The sequence below is a fragment of the Chaetura pelagica genome, unplaced genomic scaffold (genome assembly GCF_000747805.2).
Source record: "Chaetura pelagica isolate M959 unplaced genomic scaffold, ChaPel_1.0 scaffold177, whole genome shotgun sequence".
Taxonomy (NCBI): Eukaryota; Metazoa; Chordata; class Aves; order Apodiformes; family Apodidae; genus Chaetura; species Chaetura pelagica.
This window is the reverse complement of record NW_009953803.1, coordinates 1,626,636-1,637,869: the sequence shown is the minus strand read 5'-3', so window position 1 is coordinate 1,637,869 and position 11,234 is coordinate 1,626,636. Positions and strand designations below refer to the sequence as shown.

Here is an 11,234-nt window from a genome sequence, read left to right as displayed (position 1 = left end):
TCAGCAACCGGCCAGAGGCTGCTGCTGGGCTGCTCCGGGCCGTGTGGCCCCCGGCAGGGCAGCGGCAGGTGAGGTTCCCGGGAAGTCCGGGCAGCCCGGCGGGCACTCGGGGAAGCTGAAGGCGTGAGAGCTGCCGGGAGCCAACCCCCCCAGCTCAGGGGTCCCTGGCCCTTGTCCCTCAGGAATCCCTGGCAGAGATTTCTCAGCGGGAACGAGAAGACCCCGAATCCTACGTGTTACCCCCTCCCCTCCCCGTGTGTTTTTGTTTATGCAAGAAAAAACAGACCTGAAGAGGGGAGCCACGTAGTTGCTGGGGAAGATGCCCACTCTCCCCGTGGCAAGGGACATGCCCCGCAGCCAGCCCTCCTGCTCCCTCCCGAAGACACGGACCCCTTCTCCCTTCTGCAGCTCCAGCTCCTCCGGTCTGTGAGCCAGGTAGGAATGCAGAGCCACACACCTGGGGAGAGAGGGGGTGAGGAGGGAGCCTGCAGCACAGTCAGAGCCCACCCTGCAGCTCCGGGGTTTGGCCATGCTGGAGACCCTCTGCACTGGCTCTGGGTGAGCAGCAGCTGTTTGCCTGCAGAAACCAAATTGAGATCCCCTCTAGACCCTCTGTTGTGATTCTGGGACTGTGACCAGGTGATGAAGCTTTGTTCTCTACAGGGAGCCACTCGTGACCACACAGCAAAACAGGAGCAAAAGAAAATGGTATAGTTTTCAAAACTTTCCCATTAGTTCTTCAAAGAACTTTGTCTCCAGTGTAACACATTTAATTTAATTGCATTGTTGTTGTTTTTCTTCAAGGGGAATGTGATCTACTCCCTAGTATTAATGAGTTACAGACCAATACAGCAATTATCAGATATTATTTCAAAAATAGAAACAACAGAGTAGTTGTCTAGATAGTCAAGGGCTCTACCATAATTTTTAAAAAGGTTTCTTTCTCCCTGCTCTTCAGACCAGCCACTTGAAAGTTTGCCTGGAAATGCCTGTCTTTATAAAGTGACTGCTCCTTGCCCAGAGCAGCAGGCTCAGTGTGAGGCTGTTCTGCTGCTGCAGTGGTTTGGCATTTTATACAGGACTCCCTGGAGAGTGGGATGTGCAGATACAGGTTTGAGATAGTAAGGCTGGAAAAGGAGCTGTGCAGAACAGGCAGCTGATTGCACAGTTTAGTAACATCCTCACTCTGCAAACTATTTTAAGGTATTAGGAGTTTTCCTGTGCTCAGGATTAAATGTGTGCAATAGTCTCAGATGACCTGTGCTCATGTGTGAAAGCAGCAGCATCCTGAGCTCAGCACAGATACTGCTCCTGGGTACCAGTGATTCCACAGGTCTGGCCCGATACTGTGGAGGTGCTAATTACCATGTAGACAGCTTGCTGCTATCAGGTTGTTATTAGGTACAGTGCCAGGCTGCTGAATCTTATCTACAGGAAAACAATTCATCACAATGTATTATCTGCAAATTTTAACCCTGGGAAAGTTTTAAAAGGTCAGATCCTTCAACACACCAGTGACCATCACTGGTTTACTTAAATAACTAGAGACATTTAAGGAGTTTCTGTGTATTTAAAACAATTTAAATGTATAGGCAGAACTATAATCTGTAAATACTGCAATAAGTTAGTAAGATTCAAGGACAGTTCACCAGCTGGAAATAGAATAGTTCAACTGTGATGCTGTCACTGTGACCCCCTGATGAGACCAGCCAAGTACATTCCTACATGGATCTGCATTTGGATCCGAGCACACGGGAGCTGGGCTCCATCTGCCTTTGCCTCCCAGCTCACAGAACCTTTGGCTGGATAAGCCTAAGGTGAAGGTACAGGAAATTACAAGGCCCCCCCCCCCAGCATATTTCAGTTTCCTTACGTACATGTAAGTTGGTATGTGGTGTTGCAGGTGGGGAAGAGTGACGATGGCTGCAGAGTGCCCCAAGGACCCTGGCACAGGGTAGTAAGATGCACTGACCTGCAGGGAGAAAGAAAGGACAAGTTTGAGCCCTAAACCTGTAATTGCTGCTCATCTCAAGTATATGAGATCTGCTCGAGCTGGAAACACTCCTGTGCCTCTCTCCTTGTGCTCGGTGTTTTCTCACCCTTTTTGCTTGTCCCTGAGCAAGGTGGGCTCCTCCTGTTCACTCCCTGTGTGGTGCCTGCGCCGGGGAGGGCTCTGGGCAGGCAGCCCTCGCGTCTGCAGGTGAGGGCTGTGTAAGCCTTGCTGTTTCACTTGTTAGTTATTTAGCTCCAGCTGGGTGTACTGGCATTGTCTAAACCCTAAATAATACAGTCCGTGCCTCAGTGATCTTTTAATAACTATTATTAAAGCTATTTACTCTGTCCACGGCGTCCCGAGGAGCCCCGCGGGCCGAGCTCCGGAGCAGCTGCTGCCGTCTGGGAGCACAGCCTGGGCTGGGCCTTGGGGTGGCCCTTTCCCCACTACCATTTTGCACCTTTGGGGGTACCAGCCACCGTAATGCCCCCCCTCTGTCCTCTCGCAGGGGTCTTTCATGTTCCAAGGAGGAACCTCAGCCCTGTTCCTGCTGTCAGGGTAACTGTGTGTGTTGAACCCCCCGTGCTAGGGCTGCGCTGCCCGTCCCTGCTGCCGCCTGCCTGAGGAAAGAAGGTGACTCCTTGGACCTCCCTGTCGTCCCAGTGAGGATGTGGGCGGTGTTCTGGGTTGTTCCTTCTCCCCTGCCCCTCCATGTCCTGCAGGTTGAGTAATATCCACCACTTTGGGGGATTTTGGAGGTGAGCACCCTGTGCCTGGAGTCTGGCTGAGCACCTGGCTGTGCCCCCAGACCTGCCTGCACCTGTTCTGTGTCTGTTCTGCTGCTGCCACTGGTTCTGGTTCTATGTCCTTTGTGCTTGGTGGGCTCCAGCATGGTTGCACCATGGGCAGCTGTCCCCCCTTCACATGGCACTGATCTCTGCAGAGGCTTCACCTCCATGAGAGGACTGTGTGGAGAGTGGGGTTTGTTCAAAGGGTTAAGAACATCCAATGGAAAGAAAAGGGGCAATTTCTACAAATGCCAGCTCTCAGGTGAGAGCAGTCCTGCTCTCAGACAAGTAAATAGGAAGAGCTCTCTGAGTCCAAGGAAGTCTGCACTCCCATCTCCAGCATACTCTGCAGGCTGGAGGGAGCTTCCAGATGCCAAGAACAAGACATGGAGCTCCTTTGCTGGGTTGTTGGTGCAAAGTGGGCTTGTGTTTCATAGCCAGCTGATAGATTGAATGGGTGGTAAAAAAACAGTACTGGAGCTATTAGACATGGGAAATGTTAATTCTTTTCCAAAACCATCTGAAGAACACGCAGATAAAAACCCCTGAAGTGTGTAGGACAACTGTACACGGTACTTATAGTAAGAAATGCTACTGACGTGCCTGGAGGAGGCTTAGGTCTAAGTGCCTCCTCCACTGTTTTTCCATCCGTTGGGGCTGCATCTCCTGGACCATCTATTAGCATCTTCCCCTTTGGTCAGGAGACTCGCAGTGCGGATCAGGGAATTCCTGCCATGCCAGAAGAGGAAGATGCTGGGCTCAATCCTGCTTGGAGCTGCATGACAGCATACTTTAAAGGAAGTATTTTCCTTGCTGGCTGCAAACTTATGTAGCAATTGGGGTGAAAGGTCTTACAATGAAACCAGAATTTTCCACGGGCAGTAGACCCTTCCCTTTCACATGAAAGCTCAGCTCTCTTTCAGACGACAACAGCAAAACAACTGAAGCTGAAGTTTTTTGACCAGTGCTAGCTGGCTGCTTTGTTTCCATGCCCAGCAGGGAGGCAGAGGGCTGGCTGGAACATGGACCACCACATCTCTCTCCTCTGGAGGTGGCTCCAGCACAGCAGGGGGGCTGCAGCAGCATCCCTGGGGAATTCCAGCCCAGCAGAAAGTCACTGGGCTGGGATGTGGCTGGCAGTCTTGCTCTCCAGCAAAGACCACAGGACCTTTAATGATGTAAGTTGTCAGGGCTTTAATCTTGTGTTAATTTCAAATCTAATTTCTAGTGGTCATGTCTGTAAGATGGTGCTGGGGCACTGGCTTAGCAAGGACCTAGGGAAAAAAAAAGTGACTCACCATCTCTATTGCTCTCAGTAAGTTAATTAAAAAAACCCAGCAACTCTGGCTTCTGTCCCTGGACCTGGAGTGGCAGGTAAGCTGCAAACCATCTCTGTTTCTCATTTTCTAATCCAGGTGGGGTCAGACCAGCCTCTCATATAAATGAAATTAATTGGGAATTATAATTCTGTTTTAATAATATTGATAATCAAAACCTTTGAATTCTGAGAATCTGGAGTTTATTTTTCCTGCACTGGAGCAAAATGACAACCTTTTGCTGGCTTTCCTGATGGAACTGTGTTCAGTTGTTCACTTTGGGATGGAAAACTGAAGGTTTTCCATCTTTCTCTGTTGCCAATCTGCATGGAAGGATCTGACACAGTTCTGTATTGTCAACAGAGAGGTTAAAAGATGGAATTAATTATTTTCCAGCCAGGTCTAAGTGATTTCAGCACTCCTGCTGATCTCCTGCGAGTACCTTGCAAGCTCTTGTAAGCACAGGGAGTTTCATTTCCGCCTCTCCTTAAATCCCTCTTACTCCATCTCCCCACCTTGCTTGTCGCCAAGGTGGTTTCTGCCTTGGCTGCTGTCCCTGGCTCCCTGCTGACACAGGCACTTCCCTGGCCGGTCTTCAGGAGCTGCCTTGTGGGGAGGGACATGGTCCCCATCGTGCTGTGGGGCACCCGGCGCTACTGGCAGCCGCGCCTGGGACTTTCAGCTCCTTTATTACATAGGGAAGCCTGATGTGCTTGAGAGCAGATGTCAGGGAGATCAGCTCCTGCTAAGGAGCAGCAAAGGGCAGCAGCAGCTCTGGCCTGATGTTTCCTGACCTGAGCACCAGCAGGCCCAGGGTGATAAGCTCCTGGGTGGCTGGGAAGGGATTCCTGAGCTGCCGGTGCTGCTGGAGGGGCAGGACAGGGCTCAGCACCCCGGGCCGTGCCGGGCTCTTGCACAACCGGCATGGCTCGGTGTGCCACAGGCCGGGAACCGGTTCTGAGCCGGGCTGGCAGCAGGGAAGGGAGGGAGGGTGGCAGCGCCGGCTGCTCCCGGGTATTCCCTTTCATGGGCAGCGGTGAGTCCGACCTGCTCCCGAGCCCGCGGGTGCCCGGGGTGCAGCCCCCCGCGCCCCTGCCCAGCACCCCCGTGCTGGGGGATGCCAGTGCTCCTCTTTGTCTCCCTCGAGTGCATGGAGTCTCATAGCTTGGGGCAAGTATCATGTAACTACAAGCTACTGGAAAATTCCCACTTTCTTTGACCCCAAGGAGAGCAATGACCATACCTGTTCAAAACGCTTGGATTTTTTTTAAAAAAACCTACATCCAAATACTCAGTTTCTATTTGGAAGCCTGTCCTTGCAGAGGGATCTAAAGGCTTGGATAGCAGCAGGGTCACTTGGTTTCCAGTTTGCTCACTAAGGTGGTTGTGCTGTCCCATTGCAGAGTCACAGAATCATCGTGGTTGGAAATGACCTCGGAAATTACCAAGTCCAACCATCCTCAGGTGACAGCTGGTGCCAGGGCTTGCAAAAGATTCTCCACTTTGCAGCTCAGCCATTGCAACCCAAACCCAGAGATGGAAAAAGGAAAAACTGCAACCTGTGTGGCCCATGAGCAGCACAGGTCCTCCCTCAAACCTCTGGGAGCAAAACTGTTGTTCAGAAAAAAGGGGATTCCAACCCTTCTACAGCAACATGCCAACACGCTATTGCTTCTGCTGTTGACAATAGTTCATGCTGAGACATTTTTGGTAAAATTATATGAGGTTTGCAAGAGATGGTACCATTTCAATTGAGTTATAGTTCTATTGTAAGGCTTCATTTCCTCTCACATAAAACGGGGTCTAACATCCAAGGCTCTTTGCAGGCTATTGCTAAGTACAAAATGCCTGCTGGGTTTTATTGCACAAACACGGAGCTACCAGGGCCCTGCTTATTGCTTTATAAAGCTTTAGAGCAACCTTGAATATGAAAGATGTCAGATAAATCTAAACAAACCCCTTTTTTCTCCCATTTTAGATGATCTGCGAAGATTCTGTATTGAGATCTTTAGGCAGAGTATGAAGGAGGAATGAGACTCCTTTCCCTCCTAAAATGAAGAGCGGATACAGTCCAAGAGGTCAGGCTATGGTTATTATCTCAGCCTCAAATTCTGCTTCTCTCAGCACAGACCCTGTTCAGATTGCAGAGTGACAAGGACCCGGTTAATTGCCCTCTCCTGGCAGAATTCTTTCATCTGGACGTGGACAGATGTGGGCAGAGGACTGATTTATGGTAGGGCAGAGGCCCTGATAGCTTTTCAGAAGGGTGGGCAGCCCTGCTCAGATGAAGCAGGTAGTGTTTTCATTATTTCTGTAGGGGTTATACTGCTGCTGCTGCCTGGCGTGGTGTGAGGAAGCCAGTCCCCAGGCAGTTTGCCTCTGGAGAAAGCTGTGGGGATTAGGGTACAGCTCTGGGCTTCTGCAGTGCCTGCCCGTGCCCGGCGGGCACTTGCCAGAAAAATGCAAGCAGCAATTAGCAAAAAGAGCAGGTTTCTCTTTTCCTTTTGGGCATGGGGGTGAGATGCAGAGTCCGTTAAAGCAGTGGCTCAGCACGATGCAGCCTCCTCACTCATCTCACTGGGCTTTTATTTGCTCATAATTCAGGGCCTGATGCTGCAGGTCCTACTGTGCTGGTGCAACCTAATTATGTGAGAGGAGCTTGGAAAGGCTCATTGAAGTGACACAGGTGAGAGCAGCCAGTGGCTGGTTTTAGCTCTAACTGTGCAAATGTCGAGAGCTGCTGTTTTTGATCTAACATCATTATATGGCAAGCCAGATGTTTGCTTGTGGTATGAATTCAGGCACATGCAGATGTGTGTGTGTGTGAATGAGCTGGAGCTCAGTTAGCTCCCTGGGGAGCTCATGTTCCATAGTACTTTCCAAAATGAAAAATACTTTGTTTTGCAGTTAAGCTCTCTATTTTCTGTTCTATGCCTGGAGCTCCCTGCAGTGGGGCAGAAACCAGGTCAGGAATGTGCTTTATCTGTGTTTAGTTACTCTGATAACCTAATTTATCTTCTTATGAACTCCCTTAGGTCCCTGAAACCCTGAAGACAGACCTTTCCAGTGCAAAACGAGGGGAAACCATCGCGGCTGCGGGTGGCACATCTTGGTGCTGCTCTTAGCACAGGTGCTTTGTCTTCCCGTGTTTGTGCTTTAGCTCTTCACCTTGCTGCCTGCACCTCGTGCTTCTTCCCAGGGCTCGAGTTCCGCACTCGTGCTGCCCCCCCAGCCCCCCTCACCTGCAGCGGGGTCCCGTGGGGCAGCTCGGCTTTCTCGCTGCTCTGGGTGGCCACGGTGGGGTTGCTGGAGCTGATGAGCACGGGGGAGCTGATCGCCTGCCGCTCGGAGGGCGCGTGGACCATCCTGTTGAGGGTGTTGAGGGCGGTGGTGATGGAGAACGGCCGCGGGCTCTTCCGCCGGGAGTCGGGCACCTTGGGGAACGGGGCCGAGTCCGCGCCCTTCGCCTTGGGAGACGCCGTCCGGAGGGACGCGCACTTGAACTGCGGGGACCAGTGGCTCTTGCTGGTCTGCAGGAGCTGCCGCGCCGTGGTGTTGGGCTGGAGGGGACAGAGGAGACAGCGGGGTTCAGGAGGTACACCCGGCACCGCCTGCAGGCTGCTCAGGTGCCCTTCTGCCCCCCCCCCGGCAGCTGCAGGCGGATTTCAGATGATGTTACAGGTGATCTTTGAAAACTTGTGGCTCAGTCATTTCCTTGGTACGTTTTCAGTGACAAGTCCTGCATGCAAAGCCACAGATGCAAAGCTGACAGCAGGGTTAGAATGGGTTTGAAACACGTGTTGCTTAGACAACCCACTGCTGAGGCTGGGAGCTCCCCCCGGGGCTTTACAGAAGGGTTTGTTGTTTGTCAAGGCCTTGGCTCACGGGTGTGAGGAGAGCAGGAGAGCAGGAGAGCTGGCTGCCTCTCTAGCATCCTTAGAATCACTTCAGCTCTGAATTAAAGGGACATTTGGGCACGTCAGCCTCTCCCACTCATGCTGACACACTTGGGTGCGTCTTGCAGCAGGACATCAAACCCTGCAGCCCATGAGCTTCGAGAAGGCCTCACTGATGGTGGCTTTCTGAGCAGAATTAGAGCCAGCCACTTACGTGTCTGTAGGCCAAAACATTCATGGCTTGGTTCTGCTTCCCTTGAAAAAAATCCCTGGCTTTTAAACCATTGGGCTTAGAGAGGGAAGGGACAGGCCCTGAGTTTGCATATGGGCAGCCTTCAAACAGTATTTCTTGGAAACTGCTGATCACACAGTATTAATAGCAAAGGGCATGTGGTGACAATGTTTTTCACCACGATGACTGCCAGAGGAGTTAATCATGATTTACTGCTGACATTAACGAATTGCAAAACTTTGAGATTCTCACCCACTCATGTGAGGCAACGTGCCTGGCTGCTGGGGGAAGGAGGATGACGCGGGCGCAGGAGCCGTGCAGGTGCCTCTCAAGCATTATCATTTTAAAGCAGGGATTGTTTTCACATTTCCCTCCCCCTCACTCTTTAAAGCAAGGTTTAAAAACCAGAGTGCGTGTGTATGTGCACTTATAAGCTGCCAATTTTGTCATTTCTGTATGTAATTAACGTTAGCCTAAACAGGAAACATTTTCCTGCCTTCTGTAAACACTGGGGGACGCAATAAAATGGGGCAGAAACAAGCCAGGAAAAGCCTCTCCCAGAGCAGACCTACCTTTGCCTTTTCCATAGTTAATTTATCATTTCTTGCTGGATTTGCACGGCCCCAACTAACTTACTCTGTTAATGCCAGACTTGAATGAGTAATAACTGAAGCTAAAATAATTTCATTAAATGAAAAGACATTTTTCAAAATATATTAGAGCTTCACATAAGATGTTTTACTCATGTCCTTTTATAAAATAGCCACAGAGGTGCTTGCTGTAATTATGATGATTACAAGTATTAATTTTATTTCTAGGAATTCTTGTTGGTGCTATTTACACCCTGCATCTCCAGCTAAACTGCAGGAATACCATTCATGTCTAGACCAGTGGTATCAAAACACTGCCAGGGAGCTGGTGGCTTGAAGGTCTCTGGAGCTGGAGCACTGGGAAGGTTGGGAATGCTGCCTGTGAGGGGCTGACCTGGCAGGGGGGGACACTTGTGGGGTGGCTGGGGCCAGAGGGACCAGGCTTGTCCCCCTGCAGCCCCTGGAAGCAGCTCAGGGACTCAGGGGCAGATCCCCCAGTGATCAGAGCTACGAGAACAGTCACAACAAATGCTGTTAAAAGTGCAATTTTGATATTTTGCCTGAATTTTGCATTTTAGCCCCCAGTTTTTGTCCCTGTTGTGGAGGCTTCAGACCAGCGAGGGAGCGGGGAAGCTGAGTGCTTGGTGCAGGGCTGAGGGGCAGGGATGAGATGGCAGAAAGCTGAGGAAGGTGCCTCCTGCTAATACATGACTTCTGACCATGGGAGGATTGGCTGCCCAGCCTCTGCATCTGCACTAGCCTGCTGCCAGCCCACCTTCCACAGCCCTGCTGCTGGTGTCTGATGCTGCCCTGAACTCATTTTTCTCATTTACTTCCTCCCTGTGGTCAGAAACCACAGCTGGCTCTTGGCTCCTGCCCCTGGCCAGCCACCCCACATCCAGCTCTGACCCCAGGGGACATCTGGCCTGTCCCACAGGTGCCCTCCCCTGCCTCCCCTTCCCACTTGGGAGCAGGAAGGGCTGCAGGGAGAGGGGGGCAGTGCCTGCTCTTCCTGCCTCTCCTCCTGTCACACTGCGGGGACAGCTGGCTTTGCTGGGAGGTGCAGTTACTCAGAGAGCTTGTCCTCTGACAGTGAACACAAGCTCTGTAGCCGTTGGGCACTAAAGGGAGTGACAGCAGCAGTTCAGGTCCTGCTCTGCAGAGACAGGTCTCCAGCGGGCTGGGTGTGTCCTGCCTGCAGCAGTGTGTACCCCCAGCTAACAACTGCAGGCAATGGTCTTTGCTGTGTCTTTCAGAGATCTCCTGGGAGTGCTTTGGTTCTGAGAGCAGGCTCCCACCCTCAGCCTCTCCTTGCCAAGGACAACAGCTTGGGTGAGCTGAGCTGAAGGGACAGCAGTGGCTGCTGCTGGTGAGCACTTGTGTCCCTCTCTGGATACCCCAATTCCTGCTCATACCCCCATGTGCCTGTGGGGCAGTCCTGGGGGTTCAGCCACTGGCAGCAGGGTCTGAGGGGGCCTGGGGGCCTTACTGATCTCCAAAAGAAGCTCCTGTGGAGCTGAGGAGCAGCACAACACCTTACAGTCTAAAGAAGATGGCCCAGCCTGTGCTGCCAGGCCCTGCCTGCTGTGGGGTGATGTTACCTTGTGAAACGTCAGGCAGTCCTTGCCCTCGGGCTTGTCCCTGCCCCTCAGGTCACAGCTGTAGAGAGCTCTGCTGAGGGGTGGTGGCAGGGGCAGGTGCTTGATGACTTGCACAGAGCTGGCTGGGAAGACGCCGCTGATCCCGTTGACCTCCCCCAGGTACCAGTTCTCATCGAGCTGTCGGAGCAGCATGATGATGTCCCCCTTGTTGAACCTCAGCTCCCCGGGGTTGTGTCCCCGGTAGGTGTACAGGGCCTTGGCCCGTGGGACCTGTGGGATGAGAAACAGCCCTTGCAGTTCATCCATGACAGCAAAGCTTAACATAGACAGAATTCCCCAAACATGTTGGTAATTACTGGGAAAAATGTAGAAGTCTAAGACTTGGGCATGCACTTACTGGGATTAACTATCCACAGCCTTTCTTGGTGTCTTGTTCCAATGAAGACAAGCTTCAAGACACTTATGCTAAATTTGTATCAAGATGAAAAGGAGGCTGAACTTTTTAAAGATTATTAAGAAACAATGAATGCCTTCAGCTGGTCTTCCCGTGGGATCTGATTGCCTGCTATAAGGTCTGCTCTGATACAATGTCTATTTTAATGAACCTGAGTATTTCTGTTTCAGAATGGTTGGAGGTTGCAGCCTGTCCATCTGACCTGGCGTCACCTGCAGTGGCCAGCTGTTCCTGTCTGGGAAAGCACAGCAAGAGAGGTGAGTGCAGGTGGCTGCTCTCCTGTGCTCATCTCCCTGCTCTAACACCGTGTGACCGTGGTTTTAGTTCAGCCTTTAGTCTGGGTTGCAGGGAGAGAGGATTCCTG

General features: G+C 51.7%; 1 protein-coding gene across 1 annotated transcript in view; it reads right to left on the bottom strand.

The window, feature by feature from the left end:
• Window positions 1-11,234, bottom strand: part of SH3RF2 (SH3 domain containing ring finger 2) — a 44,111-nt gene that overhangs the window by 9,044 nt on the left and 23,833 nt on the right. The window contains exons 2-5 of the mRNA XM_010001247.1: window positions 10,417-10,686; window positions 7,340-7,657; window positions 1,878-1,972; window positions 287-457 (exon numbers count right to left, since the gene is read on the bottom strand). Coding sequence (XP_009999549.1) covers window positions 287-457; window positions 1,878-1,972; window positions 7,340-7,657; window positions 10,417-10,686 — 854 coding nt within the window. The remainder of the gene's footprint in view (window positions 1-286; window positions 458-1,877; window positions 1,973-7,339; window positions 7,658-10,416; window positions 10,687-11,234) is intronic.